Source organism: Ursus maritimus, unplaced genomic scaffold, assembly GCF_017311325.1.
Source record: "Ursus maritimus isolate PB19 unplaced genomic scaffold, ASM1731132v1 scaffold_10, whole genome shotgun sequence".
NCBI lineage: Eukaryota > Metazoa > Chordata > Mammalia > Carnivora > Ursidae > Ursus > Ursus maritimus.
In genome coordinates this window covers 76,827,022-76,854,898 of record NW_024423344.1, presented here as the reverse complement: position 1 = coordinate 76,854,898, position 27,877 = coordinate 76,827,022, and the positions used below count along the sequence as shown (strand labels likewise).

General features: G+C 47.0%; 1 protein-coding gene across 3 annotated transcripts in view; it reads left to right on the top strand.

The window, feature by feature from the left end:
- Window positions 1-27,877, top strand: part of COL4A1 (collagen type IV alpha 1 chain) — a 139,304-nt gene that overhangs the window by 72,401 nt on the left and 39,026 nt on the right. For all 3 annotated transcript variants that reach the window (XM_040624541.1, XM_040624548.1, XM_040624545.1), the window contains exons 3-20: window positions 12,465-12,554; window positions 12,644-12,688; window positions 13,966-14,010; window positions 14,116-14,178; window positions 14,679-14,732; window positions 14,888-14,914; window positions 16,986-17,069; window positions 17,151-17,213; window positions 18,513-18,548; window positions 19,299-19,340; window positions 20,583-20,669; window positions 21,151-21,177; window positions 21,328-21,378; window positions 22,086-22,130; window positions 22,214-22,267; window positions 24,005-24,046; window positions 25,469-25,553; window positions 25,923-25,958. In XM_040624541.1, the coding sequence (XP_040480475.1) occupies window positions 12,465-12,554; window positions 12,644-12,688; window positions 13,966-14,010; window positions 14,116-14,178; window positions 14,679-14,732; window positions 14,888-14,914; window positions 16,986-17,069; window positions 17,151-17,213; window positions 18,513-18,548; window positions 19,299-19,340; window positions 20,583-20,669; window positions 21,151-21,177; window positions 21,328-21,378; window positions 22,086-22,130; window positions 22,214-22,267; window positions 24,005-24,046; window positions 25,469-25,553; window positions 25,923-25,958 (976 nt within the window). The remainder of the gene's footprint in view (window positions 1-12,464; window positions 12,555-12,643; window positions 12,689-13,965; window positions 14,011-14,115; window positions 14,179-14,678; window positions 14,733-14,887; window positions 14,915-16,985; window positions 17,070-17,150; window positions 17,214-18,512; window positions 18,549-19,298; window positions 19,341-20,582; window positions 20,670-21,150; window positions 21,178-21,327; window positions 21,379-22,085; window positions 22,131-22,213; window positions 22,268-24,004; window positions 24,047-25,468; window positions 25,554-25,922; window positions 25,959-27,877) is intronic.

The window sequence follows — 27,877 nt, the reverse complement described above, 5'->3', positions numbered from 1 at the left end:
TCCCTGGGACCTGTCTGCCGCTCACCCGCCGTGTTCCTGTGCACGTGAGTGCACAAGGCACGCATGCGCACACACGCGCAGATACACGCATGCGCGTGCGCACACACGCCCGCCCTGCCAAAGATGGCGATGTCTGGCACTTGTGGCTATCCAGTGTTCTTGTGATTGAGTGCACATTTCTCAATCAGATGGTCACTCTGATTCAAAGTTGAAATCTCCAAGGGGAAGGATGGGGCTCCGGGCGTGAAAGCACTTCCGGGTCGAGGTGCCGGAAGGCCCTCCCTGTGAAGCCCGGAAGGGGCCTCGGCGCTGGGACGTTCCTGACCTTTCTGGAATGAAACAATGTTTTATCGGAAGGAGCGCTGTGCTAAGCTGCATCCCGGGAAGGTCAGGCCCAGGATGGGCTCCTGCTTCCCCAGCCGGCGTTCGCTGGCCGGACGCTTGCTCGCTGAGGTGCGCTGAGGACGGGACGCGGATGCCGGCGCGCCCTCAGCCCTGGCCTGTCCAGCCTGCCCCTGTGAAGCTCTGAGTTCGCGGCTGCTGCTTGTCCCGATGCTCTGCTTTGGAAGATCTCCACATACCTGTGCGAGACGCCCCGTGGCGGGGAAAACGTGCCGGGCCTTCCTCACTGGCTCGGCTTCCCCTCTGCGAATCTGTTCGGGGCCCCGCACTTCGTGTCTGAGATTTTCCTGTGGGCGGGGGGGGGGCTCGAGTGTGAAATGACCTGAGAGAGCGGCTCCGGGGGTCGCCCACCTGGCCGCCATTGCTCGGGTGTGGCCTCCAGGTCTCGGGGAAGCAGCGAGCACCGAAGGGGAGAGGGAGAGAGGCGCGGGAATTATGGAAACATTCATGGGAGCCGTCATCAGTGCCTTTCATGCTTCTCTCACTTGCCTTTATAAAGTTATATTCTTAACCCAACTGTGACATTAAAGTTACCCACCTTGGGGGCAGCTCCTGCCCTGAGGACAGCGTCCCTTCCAGGCTTTCTGCTTTGGTGAGGGACACGGAATGCAGCAGAGTGAAGCAGGTGTCTTCACGGCCTGAACCTAAGGACCATTCTACAGGTCAAGTGATGCTTCACACAAAGGGATCTCTACTCGGTGGGGGAGGTTTAAAATTCTTGTTTGTTTTTTTTAAGATTTTATTTATTTGAGAGAATGAGCACAAGCAGGGGGAGTGGCAGCAGAGGGAGAGAGAAAAGCAGGCTCCCCGCTGAGCAGAGGGTCCCATGAGGGTCTTGATCCCGAGACCCTGGAATCAAGACCTGAGCCAAAGGCAGATGCTTAACTGACTGAGCCACCCAGGCACCCCTAAAATTCTGTTGTTTAAAAGGAATCTGCTTCATTCAGTGACAGATGAGAGCACACACATGTCCTCTTGTGTCCTGTCAAATACTTGGTTCCTGGCACAGCCCCTTGTGTGTTCCAGCACATAGTTAAGTAGAAGTTCTAGGAGGCTGTAGGCAGTCTTATTTCAGAAGCAAATCATTTGTCATTACTCAGCAGTTATTCCATTCAGCTGTGATGGTGGAGCTCCATCAGGAGCAGCGTCTGTTTCCTAACTTACGACTTCAGAGGGGTGGGCGCCAGGAGGCCCAGGTGGATTTAGGGGCCTGGGAGGGGCGGGTGAGCTCCTTGTCATGACTGAGTTTGTTATTCTGAAATTCTGGACCCAGATAAGCATCTACAGTATTTTTGCATGGAGTATCAAACAGTCTTCATCTGTTTCAAAACCCAAGGTTCTCATTCTCCCTGTGGGGAAGCATTGACTTTGGAGCCTACTTATTCTTTCAGAGATGCCCGGTGGGATCCCGCTGGTTGGAATTCCCATGGAAGCTCAGAAATCTTAGAAAATAAGCACTTTTATATCTGGGGCAGGGGACAAGGGAAGCCCACTTCAGGGTATTTGGCTGATCAGCCTCCTCTTGCCAGAGAGAAGTCGCCTTGGTCATTGTGTGGGATGGTTAGAGTGGGGAGCAGAGGAGCATGGCTACAGGTGTGGCCGGACCTTCCCCTTCATGCACCTCCCCGCCCTCACACATCTACACTGTGGGTCATCTGTCCTCTAACTGATTTTTTAAAAAAAATTTAAATGCAGAGTACATAAAATGTCACACATTGAACTCTACAATCAGTAATCTATTTTTTATGAGAATATTAATCTCTCCAGATTACAAACTGTAATGCAATTAAGGCAAATTTCTGCACCTTATCTCCTAGCCAAAAAACATAATATTTTAGTCTTTTAGCATTAAGTAATTAAGAATAAAAAAGCAAGAAACTATCTTGTAAATTGAACCTTTGAAACCTCTACAAAATATATATAGTAAAAATGGCATTAAATAAGATCCTACTAACTTAAATTTTTAAAATAATTTGGCCAAACCTTGGGTTAAAATATATCTCCACATTATCTTTTGGGAATAGGCTTGCCAATTCTGTGAACAACATTGTGGTGAAGGGACCCTACCCTCTAAGGGAAGGCGGCTTTAAGTGTTTAAGAAGTAGTTACTGTGTTCATTTATGCACCATGATTTTGTATTGATTGTGCAATTGTATGCTTTACTTAGCTATTCAGGTGTAAAATCAGAGTCTTGATCCACGAAACCCCTTCAGTATCTTGCTTAATTCCTTTCCTTGAGTGACTGTATTTGTTTTAAGAGAATGAATGGTGTTTACTGAGAATAGGTTAAAATTCAGTTATTAATTCGGATTGGTGGTGTTTGACCACAACTTTTTCACATTACCTATGTTAAGCGAGTCGTGGGTTTTGTACAACCTCACGGGCTCCCAGAATTGCACTGTAGTGTACGGGCAAAACTGATTTGTCATGTTTCAGCTCTTTGGAACTATTCTTATCTCTTGGGTTCTGAGCATGATTAACGATGTCTTGAAATTATTGCGGCACGCTGAGGGAGAATGTTCTTAGCAGTACAGTGTAGTCAAGTCCCTTTGTCAGAGGGAGAGGAAACAAGACCTGTCTGTCATTGGACACCTGCGGGCTACAGAGAGGGCCCCGGGGCCGTGGATGTGAACGAGTTGGTGACCATGTGGCCCCACAGACTCAGGCTCATGTGGGAGTATAAACGATATTCCGAGCTGGGAAAGAATTAATATCAGGTGTATTCATTAAGGAAAAAAAAAACCACAAAAAAACCTTCTGTGTCAGGTAAATGAGGAATTTCTTTAAAAGAGAAAACCTGTCCTATCTTTTCAATACCCAAGAATCCTTTTTTGCATTGTCAAATTTAGTCTCAGAAACAAGATTGAGATAATTATGGGTCATGACCGCTGAGAAGGGAAAAAAGTGACACTGCATTTTCTTTCTAAGATATTCTGTGGCTTTATAGGAAATGCAGTTGACTTGATAGACTGAGAAATCTTGATGGTAAATGCAAACTGTCTGTATGTAAATACACGTGGTCCATGATCGCATGCTCAGTGTCTGATGCAGCACGAAGTAGGGGAATAATCAGACTTGATCCTTCACGAAATCCCGTGTGAGGCAGGTAGAGTCGTCCCATCTCCCAGACGGCAAACTGGATCCTCAGAGAGTGTCAGTGGCTAGTGCTGGGGCTACATAGTCTCTTGGTTCTGTGGCCAAGGTTCTCCCCACCCCGCAGCATTACCTGTGCCTTCACTGAGACAAGAAGGTAGGAAGTAAGATCCCCTCCATTTGCTAACCCACAGCAAGGATGCCTATTTTGCAGTTAAGTTTGAAAATAGGATCTCCAACTCTGCATCCTCTTGGTGGGCTTATATTATTTCCTTGGAATCTTTAACACTTTGTGTTTCTGGATTCACTCCTGAAAATATTTAGTGAGCACCTACTGTGCTGTCTGTGTTAGGTGCTAGGGAGCAGGGAATGCCCCCTGGCAGGACACCCGTAAAACCTTATTTTGATGTATAGTAGCATCGAACCCTCATTTTAAAAAGAAAAACAAAAAACAAAAAATTTTTCTCTTAATTGCCAATTGGCAGTTTTTCTCAAGGTTAAACCTGAAGGATATCTCGCATGCTTTTTGTATTATTCATTATAATTACTATTGTCAGGATATTTCTTTTGCATTTTTCTTATTTACTGTTAACACAGAGCCCAGAAAAATCCCTGACCTAGATTGTGGCACTTCCTGACTTTTATGTGTCCTAATTTTGTTCAGGATGCACGCATTTCCAGGCTCTCATCACACACCCACAGACGTTTCCAAGTTCAGGTGAATAACATCCTCAGTTATGGTCTATTTAGGGGCTGTGCACTGATTGCTCAAATTGTTTCTCAAATTCACTGATCACATAGAACACGCGCCTCTTTAAATCCCAGGGTTGTTGGCCATAGTGAAACCAGAGCAAACTGTCTTTTTGAGAAAAAGATGTATTTTTTTTTCTGTCCAAACTCAGAGTCGCTAACCTCTTGCTTTTTGTTAATGACCTTGTTATTTTGTTGTCCATTAGTTATTTTCCTGCAGCCTCTCCCCTCCCCCCAAATCTTCAGGTTATGACATAGAATTGTGACAAATCTCATGGAACTTAAAAAAAAAGCGCCCATGCTGGTGAGTGGAAGTGTAGCTCTTCTCAGGCATGATCATTCCCCTCCCCACCCCGTGCAACGTAGTAAGCATTCATTCATAAATAGACCCCCTGTGTAGGGTCCCTTTCTAGCTGGGTGGCTTTGCTGCTCCTGCACTTTGCTCAGCTCTGTGTGTGTTAGACCACTGCCCCCTCCCCCCGCTGGGCCAGTGCTGAGCTGCAGCTGCATTTTGCCCCCTACTTACTGCAGTGTGCAACATAAACAACGTGCCACAGCCACAGGCAGGGTATGAGCTGCTGTATAGCACCTTTTCTGTCTGTACTGTTTTTCTGCTTTAAAACACAGTCTTTAAGTATATTTATGAGAAGCAAAATACGAGGTGATAGGATTAGGTAGAGGTATTCGTAATTCTGATTTTCATGAGAACTCCATGTCATGAAATTAAGTTTTTAGCAAGGGGGACGTTAATCATCTTTTTTTGGAAGCTTACATTAAAAATTGGATGGATTTTTTTTCTTCACAGATGACAAAAGTCAGGAGAATGGGTAAATTTCCTTATGTATATGTTTCCTATAAACTTGAAGTAGAAGGAACCAGAGAGAAGCCTTTAAATAAATTCTCCTGGCAGTTGGGTAGTTAATAATACTTTCTTAGAGACCTTCCTGCTGTCCTGTCTGTACCCATTTCATGAGTGTTTTGTAGGACTTAACATTTTTCAGTGTGTACTATTTCTGTGCAATCATTTAGAAAACTGAATTTAATTTTTTTCCTGTATTATTGTTAGATTCAGATACTCTCAGTTTATAAAATGAGTGGACAAAGCAATCGGAGAAATAGCCATAATACATATTACTGATGGGATCATTGGCGTTCACCTGCTACTCAATAGCCTTGATGTTCAGGTTACTAGTTTCATATTTTATTCTGATTAAAATTCTTTCTTTCCCTGGGTGTTCTATCTGTTAGGCCTTACCAAACTGATTTCTCCGAGATGTACCCATGCTAATATCTTCAATGGCACTGAATAGTTAATATATTAATATAATGAATATTAAGAAAAAAGGCTGAAGGCTTCAGGTTCCACGGGGTGTAATTTGAAAAAAGTGTAGTCCCTTAGCGTCCCCTAGTGGTGGGAAGCCAGAGCCGTGGGGGGGGGGGCTTTCCTTGCAGGAGCCTCTAAAAGCCCATTTACCCTTTACTTATTGCCCCTTGATTGAACTGGGTCAGTTACATGTCATAGTGTTCTTCAGATCGCCTGTGTGTAGGAGGTGTTCCCTGAGGAAGGGATGTTTAGCTGAGATTCTGGGGCTGTGCCTGGGTGCTAGGGGATGGGAAAGGGTGGAGGAAGAATACAGACATTTCAGGCGGAATCATCCCCCTCTGATCCCGGCTGGATGATGCCTTGGGGGTGGGGACCCTGGCCCTGGGAGGTGGTGGACAGCCAGGTGTAGTGCAGAGCAGGATGGGTGGGTGGGGGTCTGCAGGAAAACCCATCAAGAGATGTGAACCTTCTCATCGAAGTGTGAATGTGTTTAATAGAGTGTGAGGCCAGGAAATACAAATGTTGCTGGAGAACAAACTGCATTTGGTTGTGGTTTGATGGGAAAGTGGAAATAAGCTATTGATTAGGTTACCCTTTTCAGGAAACATATACACGGGATTTGATTGAATACATCCATGAGACTTTGGAAAAACGTTACCACAGTATTTTTCTTATTTCCAATTTGGGAAGCAGCCTCCTTCAGGAGAATTACTTAAAATATTTATACTTAGAAATATTTTGAGCAAATTACGGCTTCAGAGGAAGAATTAATAAAGGTGTGTTAGGCTGCTTTTTCAGAAATAGTGTAAGAGACACATGAGCGAAGCGAACACTTCCTGCTAAGACCACAGTCCTCGGCTTCAACTAGGGAGAAATGTCAGGAACTGTAAGTCCTTAGGACCTTGGAAGATTTTCAGGTGGGATTTTCTTTTTTTCCCCCGTCCAACAATTTGTCAGCACTCAAGTGTGCCTTTCACTTTAGAAAGTTTATTCCACTAGATCAGTGAAGTTGAACAGTTTGCTCTCAGATGGCTTTAGGGGAACAGTTTTAGATTTATATTAAGATGGTAGTTAGAGCTCTTTCGAGTTTTTGTGTTGGATGACAGTTCTTTAGGAAGTATTTTGTAAAGAACTCTTTGCAATTCTTTTTTTCTCACAAGTGGATGTACAAAGTGGATTTTTGTAGATCAGAAAGTATCTAGGGTTCTGTTCTTTGCAAATGCCCAGTAACCAGAATTAAATTCCAGCACCTGCCTCCTCTGTACTGTCGCTCTGTTAGTTTTGTGTTATGCATGATTTGAGCCCTTAGCTCTACCAGCCAGCTTCATAGCAATGCTGAGATTCCAGGAATTGTGCTAGAATTTACTGTGGCCTCAAGTGTTTCAATATTGGGATTTTTCCAAAGGAAGTCTGTCCTTGAACATGGAGACTTGGAGAAGGTTCTGTGTTAAGTGCTGTCTCTGTGGGCCGTGTGAGGCTGACGAGCTATCAGCTGGGCATGGCTGGGCCTTATCTATGAGATGGATCTTCGTTGCCGGGAGAACGTTTCCGCCCTGGAGCCCTGCAGCAGAATGGCCAGCATGAAGCTGCGGTCTGGTCTGTGCAGGTGGGCAGAGGGAAAGAAAAGCCTTCCTGCCCGCTCCCATGGCTTAGCACGCAGGTTGGCCCCATTCTCCCTGCAAACTTGGCCACCTGCTGCCCCAGAAGTCACAGCAAGTCTGGCGGTGTTCACGTGGTGAGAGGTAGGGTGGGGTCTGCTTGCCCAGACCAACCCTGGTGGGTTAGCGAGGCAGGATGGGTCCAGAGTGCTCCTTAGAAGAGAGCGGATCTGACAGCACATCAGGTCATGAGCTCGAAAGTCATGGGTTGGGGGATTTTTTTTTTCTTTTTAACACCTTTCTGATTCTTCTCTTCCCTTGGATTTGTAAAGGTGGGAATGTCCTCATTTCTAGGAACAATCTCTTAAACACTCATCTTTTCTCCCGCTCCGTATATAATTGCTAAAGCTCTTAACACATATTTGCTGGAGAGCGTCAACGCAAGATTCCGAATATTGGCTTTCAAGCTGAACATCTCCAGGGCTTGAGAGAGAAAATCAGAGTTTGGGGAAGAAAGTAGATAGCCATGCTTTTTGACCATGATTATTTCACTCTTCCCTGCTTTAATATTAAAATAGTCAATGCAAGAAACAATAGTAATGATAGAGTGGTTATGTGAAACAATGTTCATGTTATATTTAATGTATCAAAGAGGCATGGTATACTTTACATTAACATACATACATTCTTTTCGGAATCCACGTTCATGTCTCATAGCACAAAGGAGAATCAGTATATACGTCCTCCTCTTAGGAAAGCGTGTTCAGGGCTCCAGCTGCATATCCCCCCTCCCGCCTCTCCTCGGCGGCCTGCCAGCAGTGCCGCCATGATGTCAGGCTTTGCGGTGTGGATGGAGCTCCCAGCGGGGCCCTGTCACACAGTTTTTCCAGGACCCCGTGACACTTCCCACCACTTTCCCAGCAGTGTCGGCATTCAGGAAATGGTCCTGCAGATGTCTGATGGCTGTTGGGCTCAAAGAATTGCTCTTGTGGAATTTTTGGCCGAGTCCCCACATCACCCATTGACTGACTGTGACCCATCATTTGAAATCATTTCCCCATCACTGAATTCTTGGTGAGCTCTGGCTCCAAAAGCAAATGCTTTCATTCCTTCAATCTTTTGCAGCTTTGCTTGGAAATTGAAATCTCTAGGCACCAGTGACAGAAACAGATGATCCAGTGTCACGTCCTGACCACGGCTTGCTCTCCCTGCAGCTGCTTCGGCCACATGCAGATGTGTCCGCCGGGCTCTGATGGTGCCCATGGGGCTCTAGACCAGGGAGGGGGCCCCAGCTGCCCGGTCACCGTACTGTACCATGCTGTCAGTTTCCAGGACTGACATCCACACGCGAATTTTATCCATTTCAAAGATTGTGCCAAACACTGAGTGAATAAAACTATATCCCTGCCTTCAAAGTATTTACTTCCACGAGGTAGAAACCCAGCCACAGAATCTAGTTAACATTGCTTGTTGGGTCTGTTTTGCTTTGTAATGGATGAACCCAAGCACACGCAGATGTAAATGGCTCTGCCCACTACAGTCGGCCCGCCGGGGGCAGGGAAACGTTTCTGCTTGTGCTTCTGTCCATTGTAAAGACCTATGGTCGTATTATTTTAGATGTGGAAAATTAAAATTTAAAAGAATGTGATCCCATGCTGACCATTGAAACAGGCATAATAGGCCTCTGATAGTAAGACTTGATGACTGGTTATTCTAGATGTATTTTTTGTTAACTTCAGTGTTTGTTGTTGGTAATTATGTTATCCTTCAAAGTTGGAAGCTTCACATCAATTTCAGCCATCCCGGGAGCTTCATTGGAATTTGGATTTCTGACTTAGACAGGAAGCGGTAATGTTTTAGCATTTGATTTCCATTATGAACTTGTTTCCATAAGCATTTTAAGAGGAAGGGAAATAATTTATATTATAACAGAATCTTTTGTTCCCATATTCTCTGGATTTTTTTTTTAAAGTATGTCCTTGCTTTAGATAATACATATTTTATGCAAAATTTTTAAGTTACTCCATCCATGAAACTCTATTTCGTGCCTAATTTAGACTGGCTAATTTTGATGCCAAGATTATTCTCCATGGCTGTATTCTTTCATCTTTATAATGATGGCATTTTGGTTTTCCTCTTTAAATTCTGAATTCCAACATTTGAGGATGCAGTGGTAATCACTTCATTGTTGCTGGTACATAAACTTTTTTTAAAAATTAGTATAATACATTGCACTGATGTTGAAGAATAGAACTGTCAAATGCAATTGCATCAAAACTCTTGTGTAATATTTTACCAACTTCTCTTTTCTTTCCTCCATTGAAATGTTCATGACTGATGAACACTGGTGGTGGGTTCCATTTGTGCCTGGCACGATTATGTGGCCGCCGTGTCCTTTTGGACCTTGCCTTTAACACGTCATGGGAACTAGATGACTCGGGGGCCTATTCCTCGGGGGTTCGGACTGTGCGCATCCTGCCTTGAGCTCCAGCACGTGGGTGGCCCCCATTGCGGTCTCGCTGTTGCAGCTGTGTAGTCTGGCTTCCACACGACCAGCACAACCAGCTCTGCTCTTCCTGCCATGGCGGTGGAGATCTGCTACTGGCTCAGAGGAGTAATGCGGCCTGCATGCAGTCTACGCTGTTTGCCAGCTAACCGTGTAGCTGTTTGAACCTTTATCCTGTCTGCTGGCTCTGCTCTGGTGCCCGTAATCACCTCGGACAGGGCATGGGATATTAGATTGTTCATGTGCACTTTTGTCTGAACAAAAGAGTGGGAAAGTTAAATATGTGGGAGATAACCAGAACCATGTTGGTGGAGGAGTCACTTCCTTTTTAGCTACTTAATTTCAAAACTCTTGGGATCTATGGATTGCTTAAGCGTTCCGGTGACATTTGGGAAAGAATGTGTTCTTGTGTGCAAGCAAGGACTGGGAATCAGATTTCTGAGTTCTGTTCCCAGCGGCATGCAGGGGTCACCCGGTGACATGTGACGAGTCAGTTAAGCGTCAGAATCCTGATGCCCCTATCTGTGAAATGGACATAAAAGGGGATAAGATAATGTTGGTGAATTGTTTAACAGTTTGCTGGGAACCAGTTTGCTCTAGTGACCTAGAAAAACCATGGACTGTGGTGCAGGCTGACCTCATTTCTATTTTTGGCTTTAGCGCTGACTCAATGAGAAACTTGTAGAAATCAGCTAATCTGGCTCCCGGCCTCCATGCATTCCACGGTTAAAATGAGAATTATAAAGTCTTATCTGCACTGGGTCTCATAGTGATATAGCCAAATACTAATTCAGTACTAAAAATACGCCACCAATTGCACTGGAAACTCTTACATTGATGTGCCTCTCGCATTTCCTTCCGGTGTCATGTTAGGCTATTTGGGGAGACACAATTCAGTGTTCATTTTGTTTTTCTAGCCAGCTGTTTGCAGTTCAGATCTCTTCTGTTTCGGGTAGAATTTTCCCACATCCGAGTATTAGGGAGGAGGCGGACACGATGGCGGAGTGCGGTGTGTCTCTGCGGTCAGCGTTCTCTGCAGTTGTAACACACTCTCTTACTAGTTCAGGTTAAGAATGAGTATGTGTGAGTAGCTTTCCAGTTGGACCAGTCTTGGTCTGAGGGTGCTTTTCTTCCCCAGCTGTCATGGGCCTTTGGGAGAAGGAGCGGGCGTTCTGTGTCAGATCCTGTGCTGCGGGCTCTGGGATGTCAGCCCCTGCTCTTCTGGCTCGGTTCTCTGCATGCTGCTGTCCAGAGGGGTGTGCCAAGCTGCAGGGCTTACTTTTCTTTAGTCCACTATACTATTTTATTATACCCCCTGGAGTTTGCAATAATCTCCACATTTATTCACACGCTGTTCCTGCACATTTGACTTACACCTCCAGTGAATCCTGCAGTCCGTGCAAACGCAGTGGTTGGAGTCCCACACGCAGAACCACATTCTGCATTTTTAAAAATGCAACAGGCAGTGAATTTGCCAGCACGTGCCAGGGCTGGCTGAGCGCTTCAGAAAGAAGGGCGGGTTCTAGAGGCCTTGCCCTGTCTCCCTCCATCTGTGCCATGAGCAGTGCTCCTCGGTGACCCGTGGTGACCTGCTTTTCTGGGGGTACATGTGGCTGTTATGTGATGTTGGTTTATTTTTACTTTGAGCTAACGTAACTGAGAAAGTACTGGGTGCTACGTCATCAGAGGACCTTCTTCTGCTTTTCAAAGTCAGCTGGGGATGGCTGGTTCATCTGCCTCCTTACATCATAAGGTTGCATGAAAGTCCACAGGCTGTAAAGAAAGTGGGTTTTCTTGATTTTGTATCGCGATGGTGGGTGATCTTCTGTTGGCAGTCTAACTATGGCAGTCTTCCTTAAATATCGTGTCATCGGGTCACGGGCTCGCTGATGCCTTTGGGAGAAATGCTGTTTCCAGGGTCAGGCGTGGACACCACTTCCTTCCACGCTCTGTGCTGGTTGTATTTTTGCTGAATTTCTTGTGCTTATGTGGCCTCGGTCGACCTTGTAGCCGTCTGCTCTCCACCACTTGGCCTCATTGACTCCTCTCTTCTCCTCACGTACTTATTTTACTTTCGCCCCTCAAGGGCCAGCTTGGGGCTCAGAACCCCAGCCTTCCAGACTGTCCTTTCTCCTTTTTGAGTGTGTTATAGCTACGTGTGTGTATTCAGGTGTACAGCCACCTGAATAATAGTATTTTAAAGATAATGTTTCTTATTTTTTTTTTTGCTCCACAAGGGCAGAAACAGTAATTAAATTTGGATCATACCTTTGCAAAAAGCATGTTTTAAGGACACTTTTGAAAGCCCATCATCAGATTGCGGATTGCACGGAGAAGTCTCTGCATCTCGCGCTGAAGCTCACGCTGTGAGCTCTGTCTACACAGCTCCTAGGAATCTGAAGGAAGAACGTGACTGACGGTCTGCTTTCAGAGTCTTAGCGCTGTGCCTGCTGGTAATACGATCCCACCAGTTGAATGAGCATGCAATCAATTCAGTGAAAAAAACCCAACTCTTTGTTATTTTATTTACCCAATGAATTATTTAGCATTTAGCATATAGTACATGGAAAGCATTATGCCAGGTGTTGTGTAGGAAGATTCCTGTCCTCAGAGAGCTTGAAATGCAGAAGAGAAAAGCCTCCAGAAATAGGAGTTAGTTTGCCGCGTGGGCTTTCAGGTGCCCACATAGACTTGCGCGGTGCTGGGTGGCACGTGGAAGGGTGAGTACCGATTCATTTCCCCCGTTTCTTCCAACGTGCCTTCGGTCTGACCTGCCGCTGCTCCTTCACAGGGCGAGAGAGGCCTCCCAGGGTTGCAAGGTGTCATCGGGTTTCCCGGGATGCAAGGACCTGAGGGGCCCCACGGGCCACCAGGACAAAAGGTAAGCTTGACTGTGTCATCAGGGGGAGGAGGGAGTGGGTTTAAGGTGATCCGCATTCTCGTCATGGTGGTGTTTCTGTTTGGTTCCAGGGTGACACTGGAGAACCTGGGCTGCCTGGAACGAAGGGGACAAGAGTGAGTATAAGTGTGACTTAAGTCTGTGATGCTGCGGTGAGACGTGATCCAGGGATGCCTCCCAGAGAGGGCTCTCTACCCCTTCCTGCCTCCCAGCAGTCCTGACGGGCGTCCCCCTCTGTCTCTTCTCTTTGCCCGTCCCGTCCCCTGCCTCCCTGCCTGGAACTGCGACCATGCGTGGCCCGCTGAGGGCGGATGTGAGCGCTGGCCATGGCTCCAGCCCCATCCTTGTGGTGGCTTCTCTCACCCATGCCGCTCCCATTTGTTCTTGCTTGCGGGTTCTCATGGACACGTTTTAATTTGGGGGAGGGGAGATGATAGGTGAAGAGAAGGGCTTCCTTTATTGTGAAAAGCGATAAAATTTTGAGAGCTCCCCTTGCTCTTCTTCTTTTTTTTTTTTTTTTAAGGTTTTATTTATTTATTCGACAGAGATAGAGACAGCCATCGAGAGAGGGAACACAAGCAGGGGGAGTGGGAGAGGAAGAAGCAGACTCATAGCAGAAGAGCCTGATGTGGGGCTCGATCCCATAACGCCGGGATCACGCCCTGAGATGAAGGCAGACGCTTAACCGCTGTGCCACCCAGGCACCCCATCCCCTTGCTCTTCTTTACCCTCTGCTTCTGTGTTGTACTTCCATTCCTGGGAAATGCATAGATGAAGACCTTGGAAAGCACGTTTTGAAAGTAGAGAAACAGAAAGACACTGTCAACATTTCCTTCTGCTGTTGTTACCCAGTTGGGGGGAACGTTGTTGGCTCCCCTGAGCCCTTGGGCAGGAGCAGGGGAAATGGCCCCGGAGCTGTCTGCAGGCGGGGGGAGAGGATCCAGAAGGGGTGACTTGGTTTTCTTCCCCCAGTGAGATGATTTCTCTTACAAGCTCTTCTCCCCAACAATTTGAGATTTTAACGTAAATTATATATATATTTATATGAATATGTAACATATGTATTTACATGTATACAATGTATATAGTATTTATACATGTAATAGAAATATATTTTACCTAGAAATTGCAAAGTATGAAATGAGGACAGAATTATTTTGTGAGGGTGCAGCCGTGATTTTAGAAGTGACTAGAGTCAGCTTTGGATGTAGACTTGCCCCCTCCATGGGCGGGGTCCTCGGCTGCCTGCCCTGCAGAATGTCCTGTGTGCTGGCTGTGGGTGCTGTGGGCACGGCAGCTAGGTTATGGCGCCCTTAGCTGGGTGGGTGCCGTGGGAGGAGATGAGGGTGAGGGTCCCAGCTCTCAGTGCATTCTCTCATTTCTATCCTTACAGGGACCCCCAGGAGCATCGGGTTACCCTGGAAACCCAGGACTGCCTGTATGTATATAAAACGCACATACTTCCTCGGCGAGACGTTTGGTGGGGGTGATAGCACCATCGGGTGATCCTGGTTTGGCAACCTTTTCACTTTATTGATTGCAGGGTATTCCTGGCCAAGACGGTCCCCCCGGTCCTCCAGGAATCCCCGGATGCAATGGAACAAAGGTAAATCTGGGACAAAGACCCCTCCCTCGTGCTCTGGCTACCCCACTTCCCGTGTTGAGAAGCCAGACAGTGCTGTCCTGAGAACACAGTTTTACTTGCCCCAGTTGGAAGGTTACTTGCCTCAGAGCGCTCTTTATTTGATGAGGAGATACAGTTTCCCCATATTTAATATTCAGGAAAAATGTAATCGTGCCTTCCTTTTTTGTGGACTCTTATCCTGCAATGGCTTTAAACACGAAATTTCTCACCTATCATCTGTTACTAAAGCAGATAAGAAAATGCTGTTATTAATCCTTGTCCCTATTAATTATATTCTCAAGTGGATTTTTTCCGTCATGAAGTAGCACTGAGCAGTAAAGCTGGTAACAGATAATTTTCAGGCTATGATTTTAACCAGCACCTGAAGTATCTCTGAAGGGGAGGACAGAGTAACTGCTGAGGGCGTCTGCACTGATGTCCCGCATGCCTTGCACCCGACTGACTCTCTGCTGTCCTCTCAGGGCGAGCCAGGGCCTCTGGGGCCCCCGGGTTTACCTGGATTCGCCGGAAATCCTGTGAGTATAGCGCTGTTTCCTTTAGAATTTCCTTCTCTGGTTGTAATTCTTCTCTTCTTGTTCCATTTCCTTTCCTCTCCTTTTCTTGGACTTGTATCTTAGCGCTAATGATAGTTTGAGAGAAACAAAACTCATGCCAACCTTGTCTTTTCCAGGGACCGCCAGGATTACCAGGAATGAAGGTACGTACTTAACACGTTGCTGGGTTTGTTGCAGGAGTAAAGCAGGTGCCAGACAAACACATTTACTTCAGGTCACCTTGGTTGATTGATGGCCTGTTAACATGCTCGTCTAAACTCTGTTACACGAGTATCTAAGTCATAGGCACAAACTTCAGTTTTAGGTGTAAACTGAGACACTGGGGGCAATTTCTGAATAGGAAATAAGCAGAAATAGGAAGCAGGGTGTGATGGTGAGTCATAGATGTGAGTCCAGTCCAGATTAGTTCTCTGCATAGACAGTGCATAGATGCCCTTTTCCTGAGCCATGGGACAGAGCACTCGACCTGTGACCAAGTTTAATCTGTATGGTTTCACTTAAGTGCAGCCATCTTGTCGTGGTGCCTGTAGTCTAGAGTCGCTCTCTATTGTAAATTCTGTAATTCCTGCAGGGAAACCCCAGTTCCTTTAGGTTAGATCCTGGGTGTCCTGCCACCACCCCCTCCTTATTCAGAGGAAATCCATGGCCTTTCTCAGCTCGACTGTCCTTTTGTGTCAGGGTGGGACCCAGGACCCTCTGCCCGTGGTGAGGAAGGGAAGCTGGGAGCCCCTCCTGCCATGGCACCTGGAGTGATGGGGCCCCGCTCCCAGCCCAGTGGGAGCAGGTCCTCCATCCGTGCTTGCACCATGAGCCGGTGAGGGGTGGATCCATGCAGGTGCTCGGCCCTGCCTGGCCCCTCCGGCGTTCTTCCCTGGGCCTGGGGGAGCAGAGAACTCCGCCCACTAGTCTTTCCCTGGTGGATGGGCACCGGTGTTGCGGGGCTCCACGGCTCTCGCTGACCTGACTCAGAGTGCACGCCCCGTGCCACACAGCAGTTCGGAGGGCGGGGGCGTCTGGGTGTTCAGAGCAGTCCTGCAAAAGGACTTTCAGTTTCTCAACAGACACACTAGAGGCAACCACCTATCTGAGTGAGGTCGCGTGTTCAAGTGTCCTTGGATGTAAGAACACCTGAGAAACAGCATCCTCGTGATCGTCCCGTATTTTAGTCAGGGCTCTGTGGAGAACCAGGACCAGTAGGGTGTGTGGGTGTGTATGTACATGTGTGTGTACAGACATAGGCATATGTCTCGATAGATTTATTCTAAGGAATCACATGATTGTGGGGCCTGGCAACTCCAAAATTTATAGAGCAGGGTGGCGGGCTGGAGACCCAAGGAAGAGCCAGGGCCCCAGTTCAAAGGCTGTCTGGGGGCAAAATTCTCTCTTCCTTGAGGGAGGTCAGGTTTTGTTTTTGTTTTTGTTTTTGTTTCACCTCTTGAGGCCTTCAACTGATTGGACAAGGCCCACCCACATTGTGGAGAATAATCTACTCTACTGAGAGGCTACCGATTTAAATGTTTATCTTTTTTTTTTTTTTTAAGATTTTATTTATTATTTATTTGACAGAGAGACAGCCAGCGAGAGAGGGAACACAAGCAGGGGGAGTGGGAGAGGAAGAAGCAGGCTCCCAGTGGAGGGGCCTGATGCGGGGCTTGATCCCATAACGCCGGGACCACGCCCTGAGCCGAAGGCAGACGCTTAACAACTGAGCCACCCAGTCTCCCCCTAAATGCTTATCTTATCTTAAAAATACCTTCACAGCGACAGCCAGACTGGGGCTTAACCAAATATCTGGGTATTGTGGCCTGGCCAAGTAGACACAGAAAATTTACCACCACAGCCTGCTTTTATAAAATTGCTCATCCTGGGTCTTTCTGTGAAAGATAATCTTTATTGCCTGAGAACACTCGGAGCCTGTGGCCCTGATCCGCCCCCTGTCTGTGTGTGTGGGATGGCCACGTGCAAGTGCTGTGCTCCTTTCACCAGCACCTCCACGTCCAGTCCCGCTGAGTTGAGCCTGCAGCCCTTGATGCTGGGCAGTAAGGTCCCAGTGGTGAACGGGAGGTGGCCAGTGTGTATATTCCAGGTGCTGACAGAGCCTAAGTCCCAGATTCCATTATCAGTAATGCACGCCTCCTCTTCAACGGGTTCTCAGTTTCTTTATAGAAATATCAGTGTTTGTGACTTTTTTTCTTTTCTTTTTTCATCCCCTAGGGGGATCCAGGTGAAATCATTGGCCATGTGCCTGGGACCCTGTTGAAAGGTGAAAGAGGATTTCCTGGACCCCCAGGAACACCAGTAAGCATTTGCTAGATAACTATATGCACGGAGAGTCTCTCCTAGTTCCCTTCTAATTCTTGCTCTTTCAATAATTTACAGGGCTCGCCAGGACTGCCGGGCCTGCAAGGTCCTGTTGGCCCTCCAGGATTTGCCGGACCACCGGTAAGTGTTGGGGGGATGCCTCTCGGAGTCACTCATTGAAAGAACAACTGATTGAGGCATGAAAGTAAATCCAGTGTAATGAGTTTACATAGTTGTGCTCTCTCTTCATTTGGATTGGGAGAACGAGCTTCTTTCTTGGGAGAGTGTTTGACGGGCACTTACGGTGCACATACCGCAGAGCCCTGGGGAGAAGGCTAGTGACAGCGGTGCATGCCAAGACATCCCACACAGATAACACATTCATTACTGGAGGCACTGGGCGGCTGCCAGCGATACTGTGGCCCAAGGAGGCCAAGTTCAGAGATGGACAAGGCCGGCTGTGCATGGAGATGGACATGTAGAAACAGTCCTCCCCAGAGGGCCTGGCTCTGTTGGGCTGTGGACGTAGACCAGGCAGCAGCGGGAAGCTGTGCTGTATTTGTGATAAGGACTAAGCACCAGAACATAACCCCCTCGGAGATTCCTCCCCACCCCCATCCCGGATGCTCCCCTCTCTCACTGGCCTCCTGCATAGCCAGTAATTCCCAGGAGGAGGAGGGCCCATCCCCTCCCTCTCGCACATTTTGAGAGCACAAGAGAGTTAATATTAACGAAACTTACCCGTTTGTCAAGTGCCCTGTTGACTGGCAAAGAATACTGTACCCAGACTGTGGCATCTCATGCTCGCCGGCCTGACGGTCCTTGAGAGATTTTCAGGCCTCCTTTCCTCTCCCTCCCTCCCTCCCTTCCTTCCTCTCAGATCCATCAGTTCTTCTGTCCTTTCTTGCAGATGTAATCTCTTTTATATTCTTATAAATAAATGGACTCATTTTTGTGAAAAATGAATGACTAGTTGGTTTTTTTTTATTATTGAAAAACACTCTGAAATTTTGTTGCAAACACAGGAAGGTTTTTACTTCACTATAGCCTATGCACTTGAAGAAATCATTCAACATTTTTGATAAACAGTTATATCCGAAGTGGACGAACGCCATTTCCAAACTGGAAACTAGGGCTTTCAGAGAGTTTGGCTGCAAATCGCATTCAGCATCTGTGTCCCTGGCACGTTCTTGGATCAGTGGATTTCACAGGGCAGTGCCTAAGATTTTGAGGCGTTTCATCCTGTTAATTATTGTCCTGGACTAAATCCTAGTTACTTTCCAAATTTTATAGATCCAAAGCACAGGAATAAAATTTAAATATTTAACAAATATATTATAACATTAATCATGGGAACCTTAAGATAAGTCCAGTAAAAAGGAGCATGTAAAGCTTGCCAGGGTTGTGAACGATGTTCAATTAAACTGCTTTCTCTTACAGGGTCCTCCAGGCCCTCCTGGCCCTCCAGGCGAAAAGGTAAAGATATTTTTCATTTGACTTTCTTTGGCATTTGTATAAGACTACCATGAAATCACCATAACTTACTCTTTAAAGTCTCTTTAAACAGTTTTGGAAAATTATATATTTTTTATCTATCTCTGTTTAACATCTGTCCACCCACCTGTCCATCTATCCATGCATCTGTCTATCCATCTGTCATACATCCTCATCCATCTATCCCCATCCATCCATCCATCCATCCCCATCCATCCATCCATCCATCCATCCCCATCCATCCCCATTCATCATCCATCTATCCGTTCATCCCATCCATCCGTCCATCTATCCATCCATCCATCCGTCCATCCCCATCCATCCCCATCCATCCCCATCCATCCATCCATCCATCCCCATCCATCCCCATCCATCCATCCATCCATCCATCCATCCCCATTCATCATCCATCTATCCGTTCATCCCATCCATCTGTCCATCCATCCATCCATCCATCCACCCATCCCCATCCATCCCCATTCATCATCCATCTATCTGTTCATCCCATCCATCCGTCCATCTATCCATCCATCCATCCCCATCCATTCATCTCATTAATAGACATTGAATGTAGTGTGATCACAACTTTGTTGAAAATTTTATTATGATTGTTGGAAGAAGCTCTTTCCTTAACTCTACCCTATTATTACATTTTATATGATATTTTATGTAATATTTATTTAGAGTAAAGTAGACAACTCTAATAATGAAAGCCTAATTTTTCATCAACAGGGGCAAATGGGCTTAAGTTTTCAAGGGCCAAAAGGCGACAAGGTGAGTACACACGGCTTTGGAGTATTTTCATGTTTAAAAACACAGTTCTAAGTATAATGGAATTTCAGCCTCTGGACCCCCTCTTGGACCCATACAACCACAATTACCCTTTTCTGTATGTTCTTTGTTAGTGTTTTCCCTAAATTAGACAGCTAGAATTCACTGACATTTTCTACCTGCGATCTGACCAGCAGAGAATACAATGAGGCCATTAATTCTCTTTCTCTGTACATCGAGTACAATCAGAATGTTCTCAGGCAGTGATAAAGCCAGACCTAGACTTTATTATAAAAGAGTTAGTTGGCTGTTAGTAGCATAACTCAACTAAACCTGGCAAAAATGGAAGGCCGTCGTACCTGCATGGAGAGGAAGTGAGCCACAGAGGCAGGGAGAGACAGACTGGAGCAGGGGAGAAGGGAGACCAGTGGTGGGTCCCTGCTCCTCTGCTGATCTCCCCACTAGTTTCCCTGGATCAGACCAGTGAAACGGGCCCGAGCCCAGTAGGGATTCTGGGGATTGTGGCCGCCCCTGCCCCAGGGCCCACGTTCTCCATCGGTGTCCGCGCCGGTGGTGTAGAGACCTCCACCGGCAGGCATCAGGTGCAGCGGAGGCCTGGGCAGGTCTGGACTGACTCTTGGGCTCTGTGTTCCACTCCCAATTTGGTCCAGTCTTTCCATAAACCTCACTGTAAGATGACCCTGCAAATTATATCATTGAATTGTTTGGATCTCACTCATGGTGCTGTTGCTGGGATTCTGTACTTCCAGTTGCACCCGGCAGTTAGGACGTCTGAGCAAGAAAATTCTTAACGGTTCTCTTCCTTTTGGGGTACCTAAAGAGACCTCCTTTCTTCCCAGGCTCTATTGGGCAGTTTGTGCCCCTTTCCTCTGTCGAGATGTGATAGGACAGTGCATGTGTCCTGCTCTGGACACATAAACTGCATAAACATAGGCAAGGTCCACACGTGGATGCGTGTGGCCACACTAGAGCTGTGTCTAGTAGATGTTGAGTTCTGCTCTTCTTACTTGACGTAGTGGCTTTCCTGACGCTGAGGGGGGAAGGTCTCCTGGCTTCGTGTCCTTCCTGCTGAAACTCAACTTTCTCCTGAGACAGGGATAGATTAGAATAGAGTATAATTTACATTTTAAAGAAAATAGACGTTTTGCTTTTCCCTGCCTCTGCATTTTCTTCTTTGTATACTTATTTTTATGCCTAATTCATTCCCATTGTTTGGATCGACAGGGTGACCAAGGCGTCAGTGGGCCTCCCGGAGTGCCAGGACAAGCTCAAGTTCAAGAGAAAGGAGACTTTGCCACTAAAGGAGAGAAGGTATGAGATGGATTTTGTCCGATGAAGGCTGGCTTTCTAATTTTGGACAAATTGAAGGGATATAGAGAAACTGTTGCATTCACTAGTGACCTACAAAACGGGTTTATAGACTACCCATCCCACAAAATACAAGCATCTTGAAAGCAGAGGCAGCTGGAACTGGGTTGGAGCAGGGTTGACCCCCCCCAAGTGAGGGCTTCTTAGATGCACCAGGTTGGGGCCAGGCTGGGGCAGCGGCAGGGAGGCCGGTTGGGGGTGGGGGGTCACAGCTGCCACAGACCGAGCATAATTAACTGCCTGTCTTAAATCTACAACCTTGTCAGTGTTGAGATGTGAGTACTGGGGACCAAAGAGGATTTCCCTGTTAATATATCAGGAAAATGAATTTTTTTCCTTTTACATGTTCAGTGTAGTATATAAAAGTCAATATAGCCATTAGTACTGACGGCTCACTCTCTTGGTCTTTTAAAAAAAATTCTAGGGTCAAAAAGGTGAACCTGGATTTCAGGTAAGTACTAAATTCTTTTTTATCACTTCTTATGTGTACGTTCATAAAGTATTGGATTTAAGTTGCAAGCTTATTCATCTTCAATGTAATATTTACATAATTTAATGTTTTACTTAAATATCCTAATGAATCACTTTTTGTTCTTTCAAGGGAATGCCGGGGCTCGGAGAGAAAGGGGAGCCCGGAAAACCAGGGCCCCGAGTAAGTGCCTCCAAAGTCCTTTGGCTCCTTGCCATAAAATCACGTTCCTTCCTTTCCTGGAGCCCCACGTTTACAGAAACATGAGTGGAAGAGGCGGGTAGGGCTCGTCGGTTTTTCCCTGTCCTCCCCGAAGGGCTTTCCTGAAGCTCTTGCGAGCAGGAATGAGGAGGCCGCCTCTATCTGAAAGTCCTCCCGGGGAGGTTGGGGCTGGGGTCTGTCTGAAGAGCCCCCCTGCCTGCTGGCTCCTCACTGAGAGCCTGCATCCCATGCATAGAGCACGTGGTGCCCTTCTCTGCTGCTTCCTGAGCGGCCAAGAGCTGAGATGCTCTGATGGCTCCCACCCCGTGAAGTCTGGTGACAGGAGCCCCACCCGCTGGTTTCTGGCTCCCACCCTGCAGTGATTCGGGAAACCTCCCTTAAAACAAATTCTCTGCATGTCATCTGCCAGACCATTGCCATTCGGGAAACTTCTCTGCTGTTCATGGTGCGGCCAAATGGAACGCTTTTTAGGAGATTTGGAGCTCATCAGGCTCCGTTTACACGTTGGAAAGTCCTCTTCCGCTGTTCCGTTTTCGTAGTTGTTCTGTGTAGACTGCCTTTCTCATTCCTGTGGTATTGTCAGCCCACGCAGAGGTTCCCAGCCTGGGTGTGGGGAGTGTTTACTGTTGCTTTCATGAAATACTGATGTCTCCGTCTTTACTGTATAGGGAAAACCTGGAAAAGATGGCGAAAAAGGAGAGAAAGGGAGTCCGGTAAGTAGTTTTCTTTAATTTTTAAGAGCAAACTGTTGCCTTGGCTGTAGCTTACGAGGGGTGCTCTCCGTGTCCCACTGCAGGGCTTTCCAGGTGACGCGGGGTACCCGGGACTGCCAGGCCGCGAAGGTTTCAAGGTAAGCAGTGACTCTACAGAAGCCTTCCCTTCAGTCTGCTGTTCAGTTTCCTGAAGCACTGCGGACTCAAATAGTAAAAATTACTGATGTCCCTGTGAGCAACACATGACTGAATTGTGTGGTTTTATTTATGCGTGCCATTTTTAAAAAAGAGGCACATAAAATGTTCCACTCACTCAAGTTTTTAGTCTCTTTTGTAGTAGATGACTTTTATTTGGTTACAAAACAATAACAAATGCAGATAGAGTGAAGAGAAGCTGGCTTGTCTAATTTTCCTGTTACCGACTCAGAACTGTCAGGATGCATAACTGTCCTGTGTGAGTGCGCGCCCCTCTAAGACAGCGGGGATTGTGGGTGCGTCCTGCTTCCCCACGTAATGACATGGTGTGGATGCATTTGAGCGTCTGCACGCAGCCGCATGGGACGTCCTGTGTCCATGCCTCGTGCTGCGGGTGTGGGGCACACCCACGCGTTTACGAGTACAAATTTGTGTTCGTTTGTCTGATCATTTCCATGTCATGGATTCCTACGGTGGGGTCAATGTTTAGGATTTTTTTTTTTTTTTTTTTGAGATTTTCACCATATGCTGCCAAATTGTCCCTGGAAAAGACCATCATTCTGTCCGGGTGCCCTTTTTTGGAGCAACTGCTTGTTATCAAAGTTCACAAAATATTTGTCAACGTGATAGACAGAAAAAACTCATTGGTACTTTTTCTCTTTTAATCATGAGGTAACATAAATCTTTGCTAACGTAAATAGCTTTGGAATAGCATCTCCAGCAGTGACTCATAAACCAGGGAGCAGACCTCAGAGCTTGTTCGTGAAGGCCAGGGACGAAGGNNAAGAGCCTTTACTGATACTGTAACTTCTTTGAGAAAGTCAAATCTCGTAGATTTTAAAAGGTAAATATGTTTAGGCTGTATGAGCTAAGATACTCTTTAAGTCCCATAGAAATTTCTAAAGTCTCATATTCAAATCAGAAAAATCAAAACATCTAATGCTGGTTTACTGCTAAGTTTATTGCTTTGGTTTAAAGGGTAAAAAGTGCATTCATGGAATTATGTGCAGATCTTAGGACTTTTAAAGGTATTGTTATGATGGCTTATATAAAACAGACATACCAGGATTAATGCCTTTGGGTTTTTCTTCCACTACGAATGAAATTAAGCCTCAAAGTGATTAGACTTTATCCACCCAATGTTTTCAGGTAGTGCTGGATTTTAAGGGGAAAGACAAAACCATAAATATCCTTTTATTATGACTTCCAGTGCAGGTTTAGACAACCTCACACATAAAAACCTCTAGTAAAATGATTTCTTTAAGAAAATATATTTAGAAATCAAAAGCTTTCATTCCATTTATTTTCATTTTATTGAAAATCTACCAGATACTAATTCAACTTAGGAATGATTCTGTTCGCATTGCCCAAGGGAGCGTGCAAACACAGCAAACATCGTGAGCTGCTTTGTCATGTGAACAATTAGACTCCCCGTTACAATTTGCAGAAATCTTTCTTTCCGTGCGTCATGCTTACACAAAGCAGGGGGACGTGCATTCATTTTTGGTGTAATAGGTAGAGAGGACTCTCAGCCCCTCACAGTGAGGGCTACTTAGGAGAGGAGAATAATTTTAGTGTAAGTGGTCACAATCTTTATTTTTCCAGGATAAAAAGTTGAGCCATGCCTCCTACAAGACAATCTGTCTAAGCAAAAAATACAAGTATTTCTTCTTTTGTAGGGAGACAAAGGTGAAGCAGGTCCTCCAGGCCCACCTGGAATTGTGAGTAAAAGTGCTGTTTGGTAGTCTGTCCGGGGCTGGGGCCACGTGCCCCACGGCATCCCGAGAATGACGTTTGTGTATGAAGAGGATGCATGTTATTTAAAATCATAAATTTATGTTCTGTATTGTGTGGCGTTTGGTACTTACTTTTTATTATATTTCGATAATTTCTGCATTTCCTTGGCCACTGACAATGAAAAGATTTGCCCATGGATAACGATAGGAGCAAAACATTTTGAAACTTTTTTTTTTCAAGTGGTCCATTAAGGAAAATGTTAAAAGAAACTGATCACCCCTAATCTGACTCTCCCTAGCAAAACAGTTTTTATGTCTGCAAATAGCATTTTACTTCTTGCCCCGTGCATATGTTTACATGTGGGCAATCAGTGTCTGCAGTGGGTTTTTTTTTTTTTTTCCTTTTAAAACCTGAACCTTCTTCATGTTCGCAAGTTATTTTGGAGCGACCCTTTCAGTGTCCTGTCAGAGAGGGGTGCTGGCTCTGGTTGGCCCATTTTGTCCTGAGTCTCCTTCGGCACAGTGAAAATGTTACCCGTGTTTCGCCGGCTGCGGTGCCAGCGTGGCTGCTGACGGTGTGGGCTTGGTGGTTCACGACTGCGCTGTGTGTGCGCGGCAGTGAATGGTTTCTTCTTGGGGTGCACTTCCAGGACTGGGATGACTGCAGTGAAGCCCAGGCCCTCCTTCCCTGCAGACTCAGGACCCCCTTTCCGTATCTGTGATCTCACAGCCACGGTCAAGCGGCCTGTTTTAACGTAACCGCATCAGCAGATTTTAGTGACATCTGTTAATGTAATTGCTACAAAGGAACTATATTTTAAGGGCAATCTGCAATATTTGATTTTGCCATTTTCCTTAAATTTCTGTGATTGAGAGTTGTGCTGACCTAATTCACCCCTTTGTAGTGTGTTCTTGGCCTGTACCCTTACGTCCTTGAGGAAGTCCCCACTTTGGACCATTTAAAAAAAAAAACAAACCCAACACAACAGAAAACCTCTTGCAGGGAAAAATTTGCACGTTCCTGTTACTTATTGCCTGGGGAAGTGTGAGGGTGTTGTGATGGTCCTCCTTAAAGTAGACTGTTCATTTTATGACTCGTGTGGACAGTTAGAAGTTCTAAACCCAAACCTCAGAGTTAGTACTTTTCTCACTTTACTTCACGGGTAAAGCTGCTGGGAGGCCAGTCATGAAAGGAGGAGGCAGGACCGCCAGCAGAGGGCTCTGTGTGTGTGTGTGGGGGGGGGGGTGTCTGTTTTCCGAGTTCTCACGACCCGCCCCCCCCCCACACTACTATTTCTTTACTCTTGCCTTGCTTGAGATGATTTGGAGATATGTTAGTCTCTTCATCTGCTGTAATGTACAGCCCAGCCGCTCCCCTGCACCACCATGATCTCTTCTATAATTCAGGCAATCGGCCCAGGACCCTCTGGAGAAAAAGGAGAGCGGGGGTACCCGGGCACCCCAGGGTTGAGAGGAGAGCCAGGCCCCAAAGGTACATTCCGTTTTCCCTCCTTCTCCCTCCCCACTCCTCCCTCCCTCCCCACTCCTCCCTCCCTCCCCACTCCTCCTCCCTCCTTCCTTCTGTCCTCTTATCCTTCACCTTCCTTCCGTTTTCAACCTGCACTCTCATGGTTTGGTAACACCGACAGGTCTGGCAGGACCGTGTGGTGACTAAGGCCTGTCTCAGACTCAGGTCTGTCTTCTGTCTTGGCACTGGGGCTCCTGGAGCCTGACTCCATAGAGCTCTGTAGGGCCGGGGTGCTACATTTCCACCTGTGCCCTTCCCTCACCCTGCTGACCCAGGGCCTCATGGGGACAGACACACAGGCTCGGTTTGTCTGACTCTCCCCTCTCTTTTAAGGTTTCCCAGGATTACAAGGCCAGCCAGGCCCTCCAGGTAAGCACCCTTGGTGGGTTGTGTTGGAATAGTCCTACAGCATCTATGTGGCTCGTAGGAATAGTCCTACAGCATCTATGTGGCTCGCATCCTGAGTGCTCTTGGTGGGTTGTGTTGGAATAGTCCTACAGCATCTATGTGGCTCGTAGGAATAGTCCTACAGCATCTATGTGGCTCGTAGGAATAGTCCTACAGCATCTATGTGGCTCGTAGGAATAGTCCTACAGCATCTATGTGGCTCGCATCCTGAGTGTCACGTACATTAGCTTTCCTCAAGAAACGGCTGCCAGTTCTGTCGCATGTTTTTCTAGTAATGACAGCAAGGTGTGTTCACAGCTGTCGTTGTTTACTTTGGAAGTCACAGGTGGCCATGGGGTTGTGTGTGTTCCTGGGGGTTCTCATTTGTCTCCTCTAGTCCTACCTTCTCTCTCTGGCTCAGACCTGCCCCCCAGCCTCCTTGCCCCCCGCCCAAGGAAGCAGGTCCCCAGTGTCCTGCAGGCCCCTCACTGTCAGTACCCACACTCCTTGTCTCCAGGGAGCCTTTGTTTCTCCCTTGGAACCAGACTCAGCCGAAACCCGATAACTGATCTTATCGCCTCTGATCTCGCTTCTCCGTGGGAGTGCATGTGGCTCGCTTGTACTTAGTGTGTGATTATGTCATGCCTGCTGCTTAGCGGTGGGATTCCTATGTGTGCACATGTGCAAATGTCTGTGTGCACACACCTTTGTGCGTGTGCGCAAACGTCTGTGTGTCTGTACACGTGCTCCCCCGTCCCTGGAGCGGATCAGAAAGGCTATGAGGGAAACCCGCATGTGCCCTAGAATCCACACCACAGTTGAGTGCCCACAATCCTTATGTTCTTGCTTTTGTATGTTTTTTATTTATTTTTGTGTTTTATTCTTTTTATTATTTCCCTTTCCCTTTCCGACAGCTCTTCAGCTGTAATTTCTCCCAGAGCTCTTTCCTTTTTGCTGGAACACACTAACCCCGAGCCGGTCCCGCGTTGAGGACGTGCTCCAGCTGCGGCGCGGGCACCTCGCTGCCTGCCTTCCTGCTAAAGCTTGTGGCTCTCGCTTTAAAATCACCCTTCTCTGTTTTCGTCCACTTTCTTCTCTGCGGTCATGAAAATGCTGACCTTCCAGCCATCCTGGTGGACACATCACTCCATGTCTCCCCTCGGCGTCTGCGGCGTTGACTTCTAACGTCTTTTATCTGCCAGATCGCCCCTTCACTTTCAGTGTTTACCTGTGTCTGTGAACTGCTCTGGCCTTACCTTATCTGCTCTCCTGGCTCAAAGCCCGGCCGCCGGCCCAGAAAGCGCCGTGCTCTGGGAGCCGTGGGGTCCCCTCCTGGGGCCGAGCTGGATACTTCTTTCCCTCCCCTTGTGGGGTCTTCAGCCCAAGCCCAGGGGCCGCCTTCAGTCCGTGCTGACCAGTGTGTGTGAGGGTTACTGGCGTAGCACTTCTTCACCCGTGCCTGCAGCTCAGACTCTGGAATCCGTCGTCTTCCTGGCTGCTCCCTTGTCCTCTGTGCTCTGCTCTTTGTTCACGGCTGCAGACACGGTCCTGCTGCTGGTGGCCGGGGCCTGGAGCAGAGGCGGCTCCCCAGGGGCAGCCCGAGGCTGGTGCTCCTGCCGGCATTAGTGGGCGCTCTTCTCCACACCCGCCTGGCATGGGGGCCCTGCCGTCTTATCCCCCAATTCGGCCTTCCGTGTTCAGACCTAACTTCACGCTCCTCCCAGAACATCTTCTTTGTCCTTAAGTTTACTTCTTGGCTGTTCCATTATGATTGCCAGCCCAGTTGCTGTCCCCTGGACCTCATGTCCACTTTTCTTTGGTTGGTGACATTTTTATTCCCTATTCTCTAAGTGGAAATGAAATCGACCCTCAGTGGCCTTTTCATTCATGCAGTGGGAATA